The 22,144-nt window shown below is 44.2% G+C and overlaps 1 protein-coding gene across 1 annotated transcript in view; it reads left to right on the top strand.

The window, feature by feature from the left end:
• The first annotated feature begins 453 nt into the window (after positions 1-453).
• The window catches only part of LOC136581802 (vomeronasal type-2 receptor 26-like), a 42,834-nt gene continuing 21,143 nt past the window's right edge, over positions 454-22,144 (top strand). The window contains exons 1-2 of the mRNA XM_066582425.1: positions 454-564; positions 15,275-16,078. Of these exons, the coding sequence (XP_066438522.1) occupies positions 454-564; positions 15,275-16,078 (915 nt within the window). The remainder of the gene's footprint in view (positions 565-15,274; positions 16,079-22,144) is intronic.

Here is a 22,144-nt window from a genome sequence, read left to right as displayed (position 1 = left end):
GCACAGATGGACTAGGTACCGACGTGTACCCAGTAGAGCCAGTGGAACCAGAAATACTGTATTGAGGGGGTTGCTATGTGAACCCCTCAAACTGGATGGGACTACCCATAACATCAAGGCTGTCACCTGGTCCGCAACCAAAGGGTGTGGACGAGGAAACAGGTCGTAAACACGTTTCAAACCCAACCTGTTGGTTGGGGGCCGAAGCCTCCTGTTTAATCGGAGTAGAATCTGCCTCCACTGCCGGCTCAGCTGGAGGATTGGATGTGAGGGCCCTACACTCTTTTTACCATGTAACTCCAGATCGTCATCTACAGAGATAAGGGGATCAAATCGTAAAAAACATCTACCCAGGCCTGAATTTGTGGTCCAAAACCATTATCAGCAATCCAACGTGCTTCCTTCAGAGCAAAATCACGCCATGCCTGCAAATCAAGGCCACCCATTCTCGGCATGCCAGCCTTACGCAGTATTGTAGCAGCGTTTTTCACCGCAGCCTTCCCAAATGTGACCCTTACCAAATCAACAATTGTTGGCTTGTACTTCGACATTCTGTTGAGTTTGGTAAGTATCACCCCCATAGCAATCCGGCAGGGAGAGCCAGTCCAGTCTTTGGATATCCAGCTATGTGCAAAACCTTTTGTCCAGCAACTGTCAATGGGCAGCTCTCCCAGAGCCCAGTTACGTATACCTACACTCTATCGGTAGCCAAAAACCGTAGAGTCATAGTGAAACCGTGGGTAAGGCAGGTGCAGATTATCCAGCAATTGTCACAACAATGGCACAACTTATGTGTCAATGCTAGAATCTCCATCAGAAGCGTCAAAATTATTAGGACATTCAAGCTCATCTATCCAATATGGAATACACCAGTGATTATCAATTATATTAGTCCAAAGACTTGCGCTACTTAAGATAGGAATCGCATGACATGGGATTTCAAGGTAGAACTGATGGTTAAAATAATAGGTACAACGAGAAGAAATATTAGGATGTATATGACATAACACAAAAGGGCTTGTAGAGGAAACTCTAGTTAAGACGACTGTACAGATGCAAAAGTCACAAACCATGTAAGCTTCAAAAGAACCAAATGTGAGGAAGGAAACCTGCTCTATGATTCTTATAAACTATGTATACAATCCACACTGTCATCAATAACATTAGGCAATATGCAAGAAAACACTGTTCAGCATAATATGGATCCATCCACTTTAGTGCTGTCTCACACGGGTGCTGAGTGATATTAAGCATAATGCAAATTAACACAACATACTTGTACAGGAAGAAAAATTACAGCAAAGCAATGCAGAGCAGTATAACTGAAACAGTGGAGCAGGAAATCAAGACACTGTGTAGTGTGGAAAGAGTTAAAGCATGAATGCAGGACAGGAACTGAGAAAAGTTACACTGTGCAGCTTGTTTGACAGGAGAGAACGAGTAGCAGTGTAAATGAGGTAGATAGTTTATGGGAAACAAAAGACAAAGAAGCAACAAATTATTTTACCTGATAGGGAGCAAGTTCATAAATGCTGAAGCTCTACACCTGACACCGACACAGCAGGCGACCGCCTCTCTGGGGAGAAGTCAAGAGAAATCTCTTGCCCCAGGGTACTGCTTCGACCAAGAGAAGAAGGCTGCTGGTCCCCGTTCAGTAGTAAGTGTAAAGGAATAGCATCTCGCTGGGGCCTCCAAACTGTTGAAAATTTTTTTAAAGAAGTATACCTAAATCAGGTAAAAGCAATAAGTAAGAGTCACAAGTGACTTAGCCGTTAACCAAAGACCTAGACAAGAGATCTGAATCCAGTTAATGGTAATGGGGTCCTGGAAGTCCAGCCACCCAACACCGTAATTTTATTAAAAGGAAAGGAAAGGCGTAACCATTATATAGATATGGGAAGGATTATACAAATGTCACGTATGCAAGATATAGGATTATATACGTTTTTGGCTACAAAATGATTTTCTCAGGCTTAAGATATCAGTTTTGGCGTAAACACATTGGAATTTGCAGATGTCGTGTAAACAGAACAATTAAACGATAACCCATACACACTAAGCAATTCTAGCAGTATCCTGATACCATTTCTGAGATAAATTGGGAAATAATTGTGTCTCCACACTCTGGAAAAGTACATCATTAACAAGTCTGTACATGGTTCATGAGCAGGGCATCGTGTTCTTTCTGAATGCCTTAAAGGGATCATCAGAATAAACCAGAGTATATGAACCAAACTAAATTTCTCTCACAACCTGAATAGGGTTATGCATGTAATAACAATCTTTACAAGCGCTTACAAGAGAGGTGGAACAGAAACCAAACAACGTTTACATGTAGTAATCAATTGAGGGAAGCAGTAGGGGTAAGGGGCTTGCTCCAATGAGCTTACATACTACAAAAAAAATAATACAGTGATACAGAAGGTAAAGGGGCTGGAGATGTGCAAGGACTGGCGAAATGGAGAGTGTGGAATGCTATACACAGACAATGGTCAAAATTGAGCAGTATAGTGGCTAATTCGGTATGACTGCAGGGGACGGTTGATTGTGGCTGTCAGGGATTGCAGTCAGTAGGACAGGGAGCATTTTATCCCTGAAGAGGTGCATTTTTAGAGCATGCCTAAAGTTTTGTATGTAAGGTATTGCCCAGGTAGTTTCGGGTAGCGCATTCCAGAGAACTGGTGCTACTCTGGAGAAGTCTTGTATCCGGGAATGAGAGGTTCGGGTTAAAGGTGCACTCAATCTAATTTTGTTAGGGGAGCGGAGGGCACAGGCTAGGTGGTGGATTGAGATGAGGAAGGCAATGTAGATTGGCGCGGTGCTATGGAGCGCTTTGTGGATGAGGGTGGTGAGTTTAAATTGGATTCTGTATTTGACAGACAGACAATGCAGTGATTGTCACAGGGCAGAGACATCCATGTAGTGGCTGGACAGGAAGATGAGCCTGGCTGCAGCATTTAGGAGGGATTAGAAAGGGGAGAGTCTGGCACAGGGGAGGTTGATCAGCAGTGAGTTGTAATAATTGAGCCAAGAGTGGATGAGTGGAAACAGTGAGCATTTTTAGTATGTCCATGGTGAGAAAAGGGCGATGTTTTTGTGGTGCAGATAACATGTTTGGGCAAGAGATAGAATGTAGGGATAAAGGAGAGATCAGAGTCAAATAAAATGCCAAGGCAGCGGGCATGCTATCTGGGAGTTATTGTGGTGCCGCCCACTGAGATGGAGATCTCAGGATGAGGTTGGTTAGCAGAGGTCAGTTTTTGAGAAGTTCAGTTTTAGGTAGAAAGAGGACATAGTATTAAAGACAGCAGACAGACAGTCAGCGGCATTCTGAAGGAACGGTGATGTGATTTCACAGGTAAAACTGGGTGTCATCGGCATAGAGATGGTACTGAAAGCCAAATCCCCTGATGGTTTGTCCAATATGAGCTGTGTAGATGGAGAAGAAACCACCCACTACTGAGACCTTTTCATCTGTGGTGATTTTTTTTTCTGGTTTGGGGCTGTTCTATGATGATTCTGATAGGGTATCTCTGGCTAACGGTAAAAGTAGAGGTCTATGTCAGAAAGCCATCCATTAAAGATTTTTGCACTGAGTTTTGCAGATGGGCAACCGAGATCCAGTAGAATGACCCTGCATTGACGAGCCAATTCTGTTTTGTGCTATGTAACAAAATTAAACGCCTAAAGGTTTCATATTTCGCAACTAAAAATCTAGATGAAGCCATGTCATTAGCCATGCGGATTGGTCAGTGAGTCCATAGAATCCACTGATCTCAAAGAACCCATGCAAGTGTGCTCATTATCTGGTGGAGCTGAGAGAAGGGGAAAGCAAAGGAGCAGAGGTCACTGCGTCTGTACTGTTATTTTGTTCCAGTGTACCCTCTTCAGTGATCTCAGTCGGGAAACCAGTTGGCTTGCAGGTTAAGGGGAAGTTTCCTTTAGGCCTGCAAATCTCCTGGATATCATCATTTAGGGTGGTCCTTTCTGCTGAAATAGGTCTTACTGGGCGTAGCTGTCCGGTGACAGTTTTTTGGATAGTGGAACCGGAAACAATTTAATTCATCATAAGGTAGTTAAATGTCTGGGGCTATATATTAGACCTTTGGACTGTCTGAAATCTGTGTCAACCATTGAGTCCACTCTGTCCCAAAAGTGTTTAAAATCTTTTGTTTCTGATGTTTAAGAATTGGATTATTTCATACTAAGAATATAGTTTTGTTTGTCATGGAGTCTCTCCCCACACAGGTGGTGTTGCATTTGCCATGAATGAGGTTGCACAACTCAGTGGTGGAACCCTTCCTGTAGACATAATTGCATGGCAATAGATATTTTTGTGGTACAAACTAAAGAATTGCCTGAATTTACCAAAGAGTTTGCTGACTTATTTTCTAAAGAAGGAGTAGATAAGTAATCACCTCATAGAAAGTGGGATTGTACTATTGATGTTATTCCAGATTGCAAGTTACTAAAGAGTCACATGTATAACTTGTCTGGTCCAGAAAGACAGTCCCTCTAGGATTATATTGCCAACAGTCTGAGGAAGAGACATATACGTCCATCCAATTTACCAATAGCCGCTGTTTTTTTCATTGAAAAGACGAAGGATGGGGGTCTTTGACCAAGTTTGAATTTTAAAGAACTTAAAGGAGATGTCTCGAGGAAGCAGTGAATTTTTTTTCCCAGTCCCCCTAATTAAGCAAACATTACTAAGCCCCCCTGTAAATGACTTTTCTAGCTGGTTTGTACTTACCGTTCCAGCGTTTCAGCAACTTATAAAAGTTTCCCCAAGATGGCCGCCGGCTTTTTTCCCGTCGCTTGCTGCAGCCCGACGTGCGCGCTCCCGAGACGCTACCAGCTGTGTCTCCCTGACAACCAGACGCCCCGCAGCCGCCGACCGGTCACCCACCGCCAGGCAGCAGGTAACCGGTGCTAGCCCCCGGCTCCCCCGCGCTACGCCCCGGCTCCCCCGCGCTACGCCCCGGCTCCCCAGCGCTAGACCCTGACAACAGACGAAGGCCCCGGAGCCCAGCGCTAGGCCCCGGAGCCCAGCGCTAGGCCCCGGGCCACAGCGGTAGGCCCCGGAGCCCAGCGCTAGGTTCCGGAGCCCAGCGCTAGGTTCCGGAGCCCAGCGCTAGGTTCCAGAGCCCAGGTGAAGGCCCCGGAGCCCAGCGCTAGGCCCCGGAGCCCAGCGCTAGGTTCCGGAGCCCAGCGCTGGGCTCCGGAACCTAGCGCTGGGCTCCGGGGCCTACCGCTGTGGCCCGGGACCTTCACCTGTTAGTGAAGATCACCCCCCGACCCATCACTTACCTAGGCGGCTTCTCGGGACGGCTGGGCTGCTGGGCGGCTTCTCGACTGGGCAGCTCCAGTTTCTGCACCTTCCTCTAACAGAGGATGGTACAGAATGGCCGCTCCAGCGCGCTCCCGAGCAGTGACAGCTCGTCTGCGCATGCGCAGAAGAGCTGTAGCGGGGAGCACACTGAAGCGGCTCGTGCGGAAAGGAGAAGACCGGACTGCGCAAGCGCGTCTAAAAAAGCAAGCTGCCAGCGAATTTAGACGGAACCATGGAGACGAGGACGCTAGCAACGGAGCAGGTAAGTGAATAACTTCTGTATGGCTCATATTTAATGCACGATGTATATTACAAAGTGCATTAATATGGCCATACAGAAGCGTATACCCCCACTTGCTTTCGCGAGACCTCCCCTTTAATAAGATCACTAAATACAACCCTTATCCATTACCACTCATTCCCTATTTATTTAACCAGGTAATTAGTGTCCACTGGTTCTCTAAATTGGACTTGCACGGGTCATTTAACTTAATACGGATCAGAAAGGGGAACAAATGTAAAGCAGCTTTCAAAACTCTCGAAGGGCATTTTGAAAATCTAGTAAAGACCTTCAGCTTGGCTAATGCGTCCGCAGTGTTTCCGGCCTTCATAAATTAAGCATTTTGGAAGTTCATTGAACATTTTGTGTTATGTTTCGCATGTTTGACAGATGCTGCAAGCTCTCCGTGAAAACAAACTTTTTGCTTAAGTGGAGAAGTGTATTTTTGCCATACAGGAGGTTACTTTACTGGGCATGTTATAACCCCAGATGGTTTTAAAATGGATCCAAAGAAAATCTGTGCTGTTTTGGACTGGGTTCAGCCAGAGAATTTAAAGGCCCCTCAAAGATTCTTGGTGTTCGCTGATTATTATCGAAAGTTTATACGCAGATTTTCGGAGATGGTTAAGCCTTTGATGGATATGACGAGAGTACGTGTCACGGCTTGTCAGTCGTGACAATGTAGTGGCATGGGGGTCTCGACACAGGCCAAGACTTGTCGCTTTGTTATGCAGATCAAGAGTTAGTGCACCATGTGTAGAGACTGCTGGTGTTGTGTGTCTTTGCTGTATGGGTGCATGCTGGATAAGTCATGCCTGGGAGTAGGGTGGAGGTGTGGTTTTCTATTCAGTCTGCCAATTTTCAGGTGCAGAGTGGCTTTATATTCTCACTCCTCCTTGTGCTCAGTGCTTCTTATTCTATTCCATAGTGAAGAGCTTGGAGTTTGGAGCTCTGCTGGGACAATCAGGATGAAGACCATGGGGCCATCTCTATCGTGACAATCACTCTGCTTCAAGGCAAGGACCCTTCACCTCCCCTGCTAGGTTAGGGACAGGCTTCCTTCTCCCTGGAGTAGTGCTACCATTCAGCATAGCGTGGTGTGTGCCTATTTTCTACATTATGTACGTTTTCTGTTGCCGTGCTGATTGTTGTACTCTGGTGCCGCACGGGCCTTCCATCTGGGTTACGTACTTCAGTTGTAGTGCTCACTGTTCTTCAGTGCAATAGTCTATCAGCTACTGTAGTTGTTAACATCAACCTGCATCCATTCTGAGTGAGGTGCTTGTGTGCTGCACAGATGTGACAGTACAGTCCTGAGGAGAGGACATGGGTTCCAGCGGTTGACATTAATTAAGAACTTACATAAATAGAAACCTGGTTAACCAGGTCCTAAGGGTCCAGAGGCCCCTCCTTGGAGGGGAGGTACTGTCATGGCTTGTCAGTCGCAACGGCATCATGGCATGGTGGCCACAACACAGGGTCTGACCTGTTACCCTGTTACTGTGCAAGGCAGAGATTGCTGGCTGCTCTACTAAGCAAGTTTGAAGAGCTTTACATTTCTACCACTCCCTCTTCCCTTGCTATCCCTTGCAGTATATATATATGTATATATATATATGTATATATATATACTGCAAGGGATAGTCCCGGCCAAGGAAAAGAGAGCGGGGCTGTCCTTATCAGGACAATGACTCTGCTTGTAGGCTGGGTCTCCTTATTTCCCTGTTAGGTAAGGCACAGGTTTGCGTTTTGTGTAAACATCACCCTGCAACCGTGCTATGGTGAGGTGTGATTGGCGGATGTGACACATGGACTGACAATAATTGTTTTAAATATCTATAAAGGTCATGTTATAATTGAAAATGACTCACTTTTGATACTGCATTGTATAAAAAAAATGTAAAAAATTGCATGTGTTACCTTTCTTGGTTTTTAATGGTTTTAAACAGTTTTTTCTTCTCTGTGTAACTAATTTTCAACCAATTTTCCCCTGCCAGCCCTGAGCTCTATTCTGAATTACTGCCATGAACCTGTTCTCCATGACGTGACCTCTGGCTTGTTCCTTGTGCTAAAGTGTGCCAGCTGCCCTGATACAGACTGCCTGACTGCTCTCCTGTTCCCTCCCTCAGCTATCACATCTAGGCTGTGTCCACTGATCCTGGCAAAATCCAGTGATATGAGCATCTTCCCATGAGGCCTGGTCGTCGGTGTCAGACTAGCCAGGGCCAGCATTTTACTACCAACCTTGTGGTCTTTCTTGTGGAACAGTATGGACAGTATACCAAGAATGGTGTGATAAAAAAAAATCCATCGAAATGGGATCTTGTGAACGCAAACAACTCATCTCTCAATTGGTTTTACTTGCAATACTAAACCTGACCAAATGGTGTGCTAGTGAGCACAACCATTCCATGACCAACACAGCACACAACACTCTTGCATTACTGATGCATGCTATTTGTACATTGTCTACATTTTAATCATCTTTATATCTGAAAAAAATAGAGTGATAAAAAGAAAATGAGAAATGTATTTTTGAGCTTTTCCTCCAGACATTACATACAATAAGAATAGACACAGTTGTTGTCTGTGGAAGCTAATATCAGATCTCTATGTTGCTGAATGCTATATAAGATGTCTGACAATTCAGTTTGAGGCTCCTAACACTGACAGTCACTGTGGAGTCTACAGAACCTGTGGTACTTCTCTGCTGACAGAATCTCCACATTTACAGGACCTCTTGATTCATTGGCAATGCTACTACTTGTGCTGCTGATTCTACTGCTGTGTGTGACACCTTGCAGCTCTGGAACCAAGAATCCATCATCAGCTTGTAACCTGCAAATTGTCCCGGCCTATGAGGACTATGAATATGTGCAGGATGGTGACATCATCATCGGAGGGATATTCTCTGTCCACTGCTTGATTGGGCAAAATTCAATACCAGAAAATCCATTTATCAGATCCATGTTTTGTGCCAAGTAAGTAAATGTGATACACTGTACTATAGAGAGGTGCAGCGCTGAGCTCTTCACAAGGTTTTTGAAGCAAATCATAGAGGACAAGATTTATCAGCAGTGTCTTAAAAGGTACAAATGTAGAAATGAGTAAATATTGTGTAAATTGCAAAAAAAGGTATGTAATCATTTATCTCTTCTGTATGCTTCCTCATGGATATCATACTGATGCACCAATACAGATGTAGCAAAATGTAATCTAACGCTGATAACTTGCTGGAACAAGTTATGTAATTTTGCCAAAATCCATTGAAAATATTTTGAAAAACAAGAAAATGTTCTGCTCTGCAGTTTATTTACTGTGTTAATTGTCAAGTTAAACTTTGTTAGATCTGTAATTTGCATCAAAAAGGCACACCATAAGTTGTATTTTTTACCGTATCATTAAAAGTACCATATAATGTATTGAAAAGCTTTTAAAAATTTTTTAAGCGGGGCAGAATGGTGGAAAAAAACACAAGTGCGCCATTTTCAGGGGATTTTGCTTTTGCAGTGTTCATGGTGCGGTAACAATGCGATGATAACTTCATTCTACTGATCAGTTCCATTATTTTCTTATTATGCCTATTGATGTTTTTTATGTTTTAATACTATTAAAAAATTTAAAATATTAATATTTTTTAAAATTGAGCTTTTTGTCGTTATATTCAGAGCCTAACTTTTTTATTTTTATGTCGATGAGGTCGTGTGAGGACTTGTTTCTTGCGGGGTAGCTGTAGTTTTATTATTAGCATTTTTGGTACATATTACTTTTTGATAACTTTTTATTCAATTTTATTGGGAGACAGGTAACTGAAAAAACACAATTCTGACATTTTGTTTTACAGCGTTCACCGTATGAGATAAAAAAATGCGATACTTGGATAGTTTGGGCTTTTTTAGACGAGGTGATACCAATTATGTTTTTCTTTTTTCTTTTATTCTATACCCAGCTTGCCTATCCCCTGCCTAACCAAACCCTTCCTGGGTTACTTAAGGCATGAAAGGTGCCTCAGCAATACGATTCCTAGTGTTTCAAAAAGGTGTCTGCTTTATTCTGCTTGCTTTCCATTTCTGACCCTTAGGCTTCTTTCACATGAGCGCATATTAGCCGGCCATTTCACGGCTGGCCGATATGCGCTGTGATCTGATGCATTGGATTCCAATGCATCAGATCACATGGATGCATTTGCAAGACGTAAAAACGCCTGGCCGGCCAATATAGCACCGGGTGTTTTTACGCTGAGCCCAAAACATAGTGCTGGAACTATGTTTTGGCCAGAATATGTTTGGCCGCTGCATGGGCTCCTATGGGAGCCCATGGCAGTGGCCATAGGTGGAAATAGTTTAGCAGCGTGGCTGCTAAACTACCTCCCTCTGTTCTCCTCCCTTTCCCCGTGCAGGCTTACCTCTCCTCCTTGCTCGGTCTCTGCAATGGGAGGGGATGGGGGCAGAGCTAAGCACTTCTCCTATTGATGGCTATGGGCAAGGGACAAGACATGGGCGGAGCTAAGCGCCCACCTTGTTCCTGCCCCTTGTTCATAGCCATCAGGATGAGGAGGCGGGGCTGACTGGCACTTAGCTCTGCCCTGCCCCTCCCATTGCGCAGACCAAGTGGGGAGGAAGATAGGTAAGCCTGCGATGGGGTTGAAGGGGAAATGGGCGATGGCCTAGACCTCACCAGGCCATATGAATGGGAGCACTAACGTTTTATTTGTGCACCCGTTCACCAGTTTTTTCACCCCCAATGTAGCATATATCGGCCAGCTGTGAAAACGGCCAGCTGATATGCGCTCGTGTGAAAGAAGCCTCAGTCCGTATACCCAGCTTTCAGGAATGCTGCCTGCGCTGACCTCAGCCTGTATACTGGCTATGTTTTGCCAGATTTCCACCTATTTAACCTCCAGCCTGGTTTATCATATTGCATAAACTCCGCCTGTCCTGAGGCTGATTTCATATTTGACTCCATGCTAGCCTGACCCCTTGATGCCACGTTCCAGTTCCTTTTGACCCACCTGGTTCAGCTGTCACTGAACTGAGACTAGTCCTCAGCTAAAACCCAAGGAGTTTCCTACAGTAAAGACCTGATCCTTCTAAAAATGGTTTAAATTATGAAGACCAGGGACCTATTAGTTAGCCTTTGGAATAGCCCACAGTCAGGTCAGTCAGTTATACAACCGATGTGTTGTCCATTCATTATAGATTGAAACATTTAATACAGCTGTGAATATACAATAACTAATGGGGGAGCAGAGGTAGCAGTAACACCCAGGCCTTGATGCCTAAGAGGGCCCAATAGTCCTAATGCCAGATAAGAACATGCCAGTATTACCTATGGTATATGGAATGTGGGAAGCTATGATACAAATTTTGCATTGAGAACCCAAAACATCCAAGTTCCACCTTTGATAATAACCAAGTGCTTGTAATATACTGTAATAAAACTATATTATCAGCAATTGTACAGTACACATGTAATATATACTATATACTGTATTTCATTTACAACTAGTCGTTTTTCTCTGACAGGCCGCTGCATCAGTTCTACAGAAATCTTCAAATTTTTCTTTTTGCTATTGACCAACTGAACAAAGACCCAACACTTTTACCAAACATGACTCTTGGATATCACATTTATGACTCGTGTTCATATCCTCGTAAGGCGATAAAAAATGTATTACAGGTGTTATCTGGACCTGGGGTGATCATCCCTAATTACTCCTGCAGAAAGGATCAGAGATTAGCCGGGTTTATTGGGGACCAGGGTTCAATCACTACCATACCCATATCCCGACTACTGGCAGTGTATAAATATCCAACGGTGAGTAAAGAGAGCTAAGTTTACATATAATAAGGATCATTTTAAAGGGACCAAGCTAACATCAACCGCTGTTTTTGCCTGTGTCTTTTGAATCTCCTCGCTGCTTTTTCTTTATTGTCAAAGGTTAGATGAAGGTGCCGATACGGCACTGAAATGTGTTTCCCAGAAAAGTTCCTTATGAAGAATTGAAATGTCTTGCTCAGAGCACTGTTTATTCACCTTCTTCAGCTATCAGTGTAGAGATGGTAATGAAAGCCACATCTGTAAATAGTTTGTTGAATAGGGGCTGTTTAGATGGAAGAGAGAAGAGGACTCAGAATTGAGCCCTGAAGAACCCCAACAGAAAGAAGAAAAGTACAAGAAGTAAAACAAAGCAAATGATACACTGAATGAGCTGATAGCAGGAGAATAGAGAGAGAGAGAGATATGTTTTAATGATATATGAGAGCATTTTATGATTTGCACAATAGAAAAAGATGTATTTAGGTGATTTGAGAACTTCAATAGTGCATGTGAGCTCTACATAGATGATAAAAGGAGAAGAGGGACTGATGTGGATGGAATCCATTGGAGGGGTGGAAAGTTTAAAAGTAAACATCAGCTAAAAAGAAGACAGAGGCAGTGAATATGGTGAAAGAAGTTGAGTTGTGGGTAACTTTATTTGAGTTGCATGTAGATAAAAATTGATAATAGACATGAAATACGGTTACATATACTGATTTGGTCATTTTGTGCAAACGCCTGTCTTCAGTGAGGGAATTAATCTGGTGTGTTGTATTTTATAGCTGGTAGTGTCACTGGGGTCCGGTACTGGTAGTCCCTAACAGCTGCACGCAACCCCTTTCCCTACCTACTTTCCCCCCTGGGCTCGGTGCCAGGGCGACAACTGGGCGACGGTTCCTATACTCACTATGGAAGTGGGGCAAGGGGTCAGACTTACAAACAGAAACAGAGACAAACAAACAAAGAGGCAAGTCAGGAAGTCCGGGTTAGCAACAGGATAATACGAAGTACCAGGGATCAGGCAAAGGCGAAGTTAGGGTTAGAAGCAATATGTCAAAACAGAGACTCAGGCAAGTACAAGGCCGTGAGTGTAGCAGGAGACCAAACTACCACTGGCAATGCTGGAAGGAAACAGAGGTGTTTAAATGCTGTCAAAACTCCCGCACTAACAGCTGACTGGGGCGGGGAGCCTGACAGCAGCAGGTAAATCACCAAGGCACTGGAGAAACCACCCGCAGCCTAGCTGTAGAGAGTGAGACTAAGAATGCATGCCTGGACGTCATGGTGATGAAGACGTGGTGCGGGGTAGCACCCGCCGCGTCCTTACCGCATCCTTAGTAACCCTTAGTAACTCGCCTGACAGGCGAGTAGGATTCTGGTGGCCAGAGGAGGTCACGAGAATCGGGGCTCCCCTGCACCACACCGCTGTAGTCCAGGTAATGCAGCCGGCGATATGGGCACGGAGGCTCCGTGAGTCACCGGTCCTGACAGGTAGTTGGTGTGACCTGTCTAAGTAAAAAATCCGATGTGATATTTAGGGAGTGTTTTTCTTCTTTTCCTTGCTGTATCTGATAATATTGAAAAAATATGACCAAATATGAAATGACAGTTCAAATAAATCACCCCATGTCTTCTCTCTGCCTGAAACTGAATCTTTCAAAAGCTGAACTTTTTGTGTGTCCGTCATCCACTAATCTACCTAAACCCGATATTTCCATCTCAATGTGATGCCACCATAACTCCTCGGAAGCATGGCTATGGTCTTGAGGTCATATTTGACTCGGATCTTTCATTTGCTCACTATTGTAAATCTCGTGCTTGCTTATGTCACCTGCACTTCACAAACATCTCCAGAATCCGCCCTTTCCTTACTGTGGAAATATCAAAACATCTTATTCTTGACCTGAGCCAGTGGCATAACTATAGAGGGTGCAGAGAATGCGGTTGCACCCAGACCCAGGAGCCTTAGGGGGCCCATCAGGTCTCTTTTCTCCATATAGGGAGCCTAGTACTATGAATAAAGAATTATACTTGGGGCGCCCTATTACAGAATTTGTATTGGGGCTGGGAAGCTTTATGATACGCCTCTGACCTGAGCCATACTTATCCTGACTCCTATAACTCTACTGATTGTTTTTTCCTTCGCTAAATTCTCTCCTCTACAATTCTTCCAGAATGCAACAGCCAGGTAATATTTCTATCCAACACCAGTGCCTCTACCCTGTGCCAGTCACTTTATGGATATCTCCACCCTGTGCCATTCACTACACTTCTGCCTCAACCCTGTGTCAGTCACTGATGCTTCCATCCTGAACCAATCACTGCACTGCTGCCTTCACCTTGGGTCAGTCACTACACCCATGCCTCCACCCTATGCCAGTCACTGAACCAATACCTCTGCCCTTCGCCAGTCTCTGTACTGGTTGTCCATACACTATAGAATGCAATTTAAACTCACTACTCTCATCTATAAATCTCTACACAGTGCTGCACCACCCTATATCTCCGCGCTCATCTGTGTATACCACCATACTCATGCTCTCTGTTTTGCCAATGATCTAAAACTAATATTCTCCCAAATCCAAATCTCGCACTCCAGTCTACAAGACTTTTTATATGCTGTAGCACTTCTCATGAATGTGTTACTCTGAACAATCAGGATAACTAGCAATATTCACGTTTAAACATGCCCTATAACACATCTTTTTAGGCCCTCCTATTACATTCCATTTACCCCTCTTCTACATTATTCCAGTCATCCGTCAGTATCCCCTACACCCTGTACACCCTAATATACCCCATAGCTGTACATACAAAGGTATCGACCGCTTTATGTATACTACCTTACCTATATAAAAGGTGGCCGACCATTGGACAGGAAAAGCATTTTTTACCTTGGTGTAATTTCTATTTCCTCATAGATCGTAAGCTCTTGTGAGCAGCGACCTCACTCCTAATGTTTGAATTGTTTATTAGTTTATTATTAGGTAAGGTCTGATTACATGTACCTTCTTAATTGTAAAGTGCTGCATAGTAACATAGTTTGTAAGGCCGAATGAAGACAATGTCCATCTAGTCCAGCCTGTCTATCCTACTGTGTTGTTGATCCAGAGAAAGGCAAAAAAACCCCAAGAGCAAAAGCCAATTAGCCCTTTTGGGGGAAAAACTCCTTCCCGACTCCCTAATGGCAATCAGACTGTTCCCTGGATCAACCCTAATATTTCCTACCTGCTGTGTACACAGACTAACAGTTAACCTAAGATTTATAACCTATAATATCCTTCCTCTACAGAAAGACATCAAGTCCCCTTTTAAACTCCTCTATGGATTTTGCCATCACCACATCCTCAGGCAGAGAGTTCCACAGTCTAACTGCTCTTAAGGGCGCCCACCCACTGGCGATTTTTTTTTCTTTGCGTTTTGCGTTTTTCCTGCAGAGCAATTAGAATTGAATGTGCTCCTGTCCACTGGCGTTTTGCGTTGCGTTGCGTTTTTTAACATAGGAACTGTCAGTTGCATATGTGTCCTTATTTTTCTCCTAATGCACCCATGAAAGTCAATGGAAATTAACGGAAAAGCCACGAAAACGCGGCAAAAAACGCTGCGAAAAACGCGGGAAAAACGCCGCGAAAACGCAGCGTTTTTCACGCACGAAAATCGCAAACGCCAGTGGGTGGGCGCCCTTACAGTAAAGAACCCCTTTCTGTGTTGGTGAACATGTTGGCAATAAATAAAGATTAATATTATATGACATTTTTGTCGGCTGTCTCCTCATCTCTATGGAAGCTCATTCTCCTCCGCTTTTTTCCTCCAATGCACGTTGACATTTTTTTCTTTTACAGATCAGCTATGGAGCAACAGACACCATCTTGGGTGACAGACATCTTTTCCCACATTTTTTCCGGACAGTTCCAGGAGATTATAAAATTTATGAGCATTTATGTTTACTCCTGAAACACTTTAGATGGAATTGGGTTGGAATTATCACGTCTGATAACGAGAGCGGAGAGAGAGAATCCACCTTATTAATGCAATTCCTATCATACCATAAGATTTGTGTAGCTTTTATACTTACAGATATGATTAAAGCTTTTCAGAGTATGAACACTAATTATCAAAAGGTCATTGAGGTAATAAAAAATATTCCTGTTAAAGTGATTATACTTTGTGGAACCTACCATGATCAGATATTCGAATCTCCTATAAGTAAATGGCTCAGTCATGTGACCATGATCTTCACTCCTTCCTGGGGACCAAATATTGTTCTCATTGAGAAGTATCCAGAGATCTTCAATGGAAGCTTGTCCCTGAAAACATTCTCAAAACACAATGCAAAACTAAAGCATTTCATTGATGGCTTCTATCCTTTAAACTATCCGGAAGACCTGTTACTTGAGAACCTGTGGATGACAATATTCCACTGTGCGTCAGGAAAAAAAGAAAAAGATACATTGTATGAAAAGATTTATGAGATATCCCTACACAACTGCACAGGACGGGAGCGGATTAAGGATACCTGGAATTACTTGCATGATACAATTTATGACCCAGTATTTAATGCAGTGCTCATTATGGTCAACGCTCTACATCAAATATACTATTCCCAAGACAACCGGTCTAGAACAGACGCATCCTATCAATTCCAGGTAAATGACAGAAATATGTTTAGTGGCATAAAACAGCTGGTGAGTCGGTCGTCTCCATTTAGAGAACATAAGTTATAGTGAAAGTTACAGTGTTTTAAAATTTTTATATCTTCTTCAGTTCTCCCTTACTTGTTCCTTTTATTATAGCCATAGTTGGTTTTGTTACTCCATAGATGATAAATAGTTATAGGCATATATTGCTTGCATAAATAATTCTAAGAAGTTTTATGACTATTGCTGAGTAATTCACTAAGACATAATAGACACTTACGTCTAGTGAAATACTGTACTTGTTAAGGCATTGATTATGGATTTGTTATTAATCTAAACCAATCTGGCTTAGAGCCAGTGTTGTGGGGGCTACTATCACAATGTGTATTGTCCCAGAACCAGAGTCCCTGTTACACCCCAGTGCAAAGTTGTCATGTGGTTGCATAAAGCATATTTTTCATATACATAAATCTTGTTATTTGTATAGTGCCAACTTATTATGCAGTGCTTTCAGGTAATTTTTTTTATCCATTACCCCCCACCAAGCTGGGTGCTCATTTTACCGACCTCGGAAGGATGGAAGGCTGAGTCGACTACCCTAACCATTCGGGGATTGAACTTGCAACCTTCAGGTCGTGAGTGAGAGCTTACACTCTACGCCACACGAGGCTCTATATGCATAATATATATATTTTTTGTAAGTGGTATCGTGCTGATGAATCGTCTCTGCATGCGTCCTTCCAGGTATCACTTACAGAACTGAATTGTGAGTGACAAGTGGATATTGTAGTGCAGTCTGAGTGAAGCACCACAGCAGAAGCTAATCTAAATTGTACTGTGCATGTAAAGAATTGAATCTAACTGTTAGCAAAGATATTCCTGCTACCAACTAAGTAAAAGACATTCCAACGAGCATTGTAGGCAGTTGTTTCAGTACGTCTGCTAAAGCAGACACCTTTAAAGTTATGATAACCAAATGATCATTCATCTACTGCTCTTTTGCAATACCTCAGTACTAACTTCCTTCTCTGGGTCATTATGACGCAGGGATACCACATGTGTAATTTTGCTTTTAATTTTATACAAAAAAAAAGGGAGAAAATTGTTTTTATTTTTTTAATATTTTTTTTTACTTTTTAAATTTTTTTTTTGTCCCTTTAGGGGACTTCCACAGAGACCCATCAGGACCCCCTGATCACATTCTGGGGGTCTGATGGTGACAGCCCTTTACATGCTGCAGTCGCATAGACCGCTGCATGTAAAGGGTTAACAGCAGAGATTGGAGGTTTTCTCCATTCTCTGCAGTGTAATAGCGAGTGCCCGGCTATCCTCTGACAGAGGGAGCCCCCTCCTTCTGTCAGCCCTTTACGTGCTGCAGTCTCATAGATCGCGGCATGTAAAGGGTTCACACAGCAGAGATCAGAGGTTTTCCCCATTCTCTGCTGTGAAAGAGCTGGTGCCTGGCTATCCTCTGACAGCCAATCACCTGCTCTCCCTGCCATAGAGACCATCGGCTGGCTTCTGACAAGCCGATGGTCTCCATGGCAACCTGTAAATAAAGCAGTGCAGAAGTTTGAAAATACAAGCGGTAGATTTCCGGCAGATCGGTAATATCTTCTTGTTTCTGTTTTTCAGGGTCCTGCACTATTCTGTGTGGGTCTGTACAGGCAAAGCAAAATGCCACAGCTTATAGACGTGTGCTCTGCAGGTCCCATAGTGAAACATAGCCCGGAAATCTCCAGGGCTATATTGCTATGGGCAGTGGAGCTCGTCCCGGAAAATTTCCGGGCGTGCCACTCAAGGGGTTAAAGGGTTTCTGTCAATATTGCAGCCAGCCTGGAATTGGGAACCCAAAGTAGCCCTGAAAAAAAATTACAAAGTGGCCTCCTGTTATACCGTGCTTTCCCAAAATGAAGACCCTGTCTTATATTAATTTTTGCCCCAAAAGAGGAGCTAGGTCTTATTTTCGGGTATGTCTTAATATACTTATAGGTCTAAGTCCCTCCCACTGCTCTCCAGAGCTCCAATGCACTGAGCTGTGGCATTGATTGGCCAATTTATAATTCCCGCCTACACAATGTGATGGCTGTTATTGGTCCTTCGACCGCTGCTCGACTAATCAATGCAGCTCTCAATGAACAAATCACAGCCACCAATAGCTTCCTGGAGGTTGGATTTATAAATCCCATAACCAGGAAGAGATGTTCTGTGGGCGTCCTAGGACTGCAAGAAGTGCATCAGAGCTTCAGAGGGCAGCGGGAGGGACCTGGACCAAGCCTGTGAGGTAATGTATTCCTTTTTTATGTAATGTATCTAGGGCTTATTTTCAGGGTAGGGCTTATATTTCAAGCCTCCCAGAACCAGGGTAGGTACCCCCCAAATCAGGGTAGGGCTTATTTTCTACATGATCTATGTAGTCTAATGCTTATGTATATAATCAGTGTGTTTTATGCTGCATGAATATGAAGTGTATTGCCTAGCTGCAGCACTGAATGGGTTACTGTCTGGGTTATGTCTGGAAATGCAACTTGTAAGTCATGTGACCTTGTCATATAAATGTGTGTGCAAGATGCATGATTGGAGCTTTTCAGCTTTTGGCATTTGTTTTTTTGGCTTTTTGGAGCTGTACAGAGTGTGCCGTTGGAGTGTGGCCCACATGCATGTACCTTCAACCTGCATGTGGTGAAGATGGATGAAGAGAAGAGGTTGCCTAGAAGTCTTTCCCTAGGACCCCTACCCAAATGTGTGTTTGAATCAGAAGTCAGCTGTGCAGAGTTCCAGTACTACAAGTCATGTGAGTGACTGGTAGAGAGTTCATGTTTCTCCTATGGAGTATCCTGTCCAGGAGTGGTGCTGCACAGATAACGTAGACTGTGGGGCCGGTGTCATTCTATGTCTGCCTCCCTGTCCTCATCACAGTTTTCCACCTACACTTATTTTTCATCCAAAGTCTTGTAACTGATGCAAGTATCTTCAAGTAAAGTTCCTATTGTCGACTGTTCCCGGCAATGGCATGTTTTCATGACTGCCTGTGTGTATGGAATCAAGTAAGCAACCAAACCCTTTTAATAGCTTGCCCTCGGCCCCTGGGGCTCGTTCTCTGGTTACCCTTTGAGTGGGAGACGGTAGTGCCACAGTGACAAGGCCCTACTCTAATCCCTGCTTTCTCCTAGGCTGAGACCCACAGCTCAGGCGCTGCACTGGCACATCTTAGGCCTTTATGATGGACATTAGAGATGAGGGAGCACCAAAATGCTCGGGTGCTCTTTGCTCGAGTCAAACTTTTCATAATGCTTGAGAGCTTGTTTCAAGTAACAAACTTCATTGAAGTCAATGGGCGACTCGAGCATTTTTGTATGGGACCGATGCTCAGCATAGGTCATGACTTGTCAAACACCAGAAAACATCAGAAAGTCATGGAAACACCACAGAAATGGATAGGGAAGGGCAGGGGCAGCATGCATGGCTGCATCTCAGGCTCCCAGGTCCCACTATTAAGCCAAAATGGGGGCAAGAGTCTGGCTTCACCCCACTAACAATTTACTTCGGACAAACCCTCATTAGCAAGGCACACGCGCTGGCACATCTTAGCTAAGCACCACACTACCTGCAACCAAGGAGAATCACTGCCTGCGGGTGACACCGCTGCCTCTTCTCCTGGGTTACATGCTGGCATTGCTGTCCAACCCCCCCCCCCCCCCGCATGATCCTGCGTCCAGAGCGCACACAAATGTTTTCGTTAACAGCGCTCAGCTGCCCTCTTGCCACATGCTCGCTTCATAGCCACACCACCCTCATGTCTATTTATAAGTGCGTACTGGATGAGGAGGAACCGGAGGTACACACTGCAGAGGGTTGGCAGAGCCAGGCAGCGACCCTCTTTGAAGTGTGGGCGATAGCCCACAATGCTGTTAAGAATGGATGATAAATTGACGTATGATCATCATTCCAATCCTGTGCTACCTCCGTCACAAAATTGTCAGGAGCTGCAAACGTGGGCATAAAGGGGACTCAGGTGCCAGCACTTCTACACATCCCCACAATGCAGCAATACTCTATGTGGGAAGCACGTGAGCAGGCCCAGGGTCAGGCTCGGTCCCAGCCTCCTCCTTGTGTGACCCAAGGTGCCGTGAGTTGCATAGCAATGGGAAATCCATGTGTCCCTACACAATTCATTCTGTGTAGGTGTTAGATAGCTCAACACCGCAATGGGAAGTCTTTGAGTTCCTTGGGCTTGCCTATGCTGTCGGTGCACAAAGATGGTACTACACAAGAAGAAATCAGTGTGCCCAAACATGGCAGAGTTTCACCCCGCCAAAGGCCTCGGCCTCGGACCATATTTCTACCCTAGTCAGTCAGTGTTTTTGTGCCAGATAGGTAAAACACCACTATGGGAAGTCTTTGTGCACTCACAGCATAGGCAAGCCCAAGGAACTCAAGCATGGTATTACACATGAGGAAATCAGAGTGCCCAAACATGGCAGAGTTTCACCCTGCTAAGGGCCTCGGCCTTGGCCCACATTTCTGCCCTAGTCAGTCAGGGTGTTTGTGTCAGACAGGTAAAACAACGCAATGGGAAGTCGTTGTGCACCCACAGCATAGACGAGCCCAAAGAACCCAAGGAAAGTATTACACATAAAGAAATCAGAGCACCCAAACAAGGCAATTTTACCCTGCCAAGGAACTCAACCTCGGCTTACACCCTCAGTAATCATGGGTATAAAGCGGACTCGGATCCTAGTGCAGCTGTGAACGTCTCATTAATGCAGTAACGCTCCTTTTGTTTGGCCCAAACCAGTGTCTCAAGTAATATGATAGAAAATACATGTTTCCCAGCATTGATCCTCAGACCCCAAGCAGGAGAAGGAGGTGGCATAACAAGGCCAAGAAACCATGACCGAGATAGGACCCGCAATAGTCTGTGTAGGAAGTACGTGAGCGGGCCCTGGGTCAGACTCGGTCCCAGCCTCCACCTTCTGTGACCAAAGGTGCCGTGAGTTACATAGCAATGGGAAATCCATGTGTCCACACACTATTCATTCTGTGTAGGTGTCAGATAGCTCAACACAACAAGGGGAAGTCTTTGAGTTCCTTGGGCTCGCCTATGCTGTCAGTGCACAAAGATGGTATTACAAAGGTAGAAATCAGAGTGCCCAAACATGGCAGAGTTTCACCCCGCCAAGGACCTCGGCCTTGGCCCACATTTCTGCCCTAGTCAATCAGTGTATTTGTGCCAGACAGGTAAATCACCGTGATGGGAATTCTTTGTGCACCGACAGCATAGGCAGAGACCTGTAACATTTCTGCAGCAAGAGTATAGGCGTACCCCTAATACATTGGTGTACCAAGAGTACAGGCGGACCCCAGTAACATTTCTGTAGCAAAAGTACAGGCAGACCCCAGTAACATTTCTGTAGCAAGAGTGTAGGCGGACCCCAGTAACATTTCTGTAGCAAAGTTAGGAGCAGACCCTTATAACATTTATGTAGTAAAAGTATAGGCAGACCCCTGTAACATTTCTGTAACAAGAGTATAGGCAGACCCCTGTAACATTTCTGTAGTAAAAGTATAGGCGAACCCCTTAAACCATTCAGTAGAAAATGCATAGGCAGACCCCAGTAACATTTCAGCAGCAAAAGTATAGGCGAACCCATGAAACATTGGTGTACCAAGAGTATAGCCGGACCCCAGTAACATTTCTGTAGCAAAAGTATAGGCAGACCCCAGTAACATTTCTGTAGCAGAAGTATAGGCAGACCCCAGTAACATTTCTGTAGCAAAAGTATAGGCAGACCCCTGTAACATTTCTGTAGTAAAAGTATAGACAGACCCCTGTAAAATTTCTGTAGCAAAAGTATAGGCAGACCTCTGTAGTAAAAGTATAGGCAGACCCCTGTAACATTTCTATAGTAAAAGTATAGGCGGACCCCTTAAACCATTCAGTAGAAACTGCATAGGCGGACCCCAGTAACATTTATGTAGTAAAAGTATAGGCAAACCCCTTAAACATTGGTGTACCAAGAGTGTAGGCAAACCCCAGTACCATTTCTGTAGCAAAAGTATAGGCAGACCCCT

This window comes from Eleutherodactylus coqui, chromosome 11, assembly GCF_035609145.1.
Source record: "Eleutherodactylus coqui strain aEleCoq1 chromosome 11, aEleCoq1.hap1, whole genome shotgun sequence".
NCBI classification, from domain to species: Eukaryota; Metazoa; Chordata; class Amphibia; order Anura; family Eleutherodactylidae; genus Eleutherodactylus; species Eleutherodactylus coqui.
The sequence above is the reverse complement of the archived record's forward strand: the minus strand, read 5'-3'. Positions and strand labels throughout refer to the sequence as shown.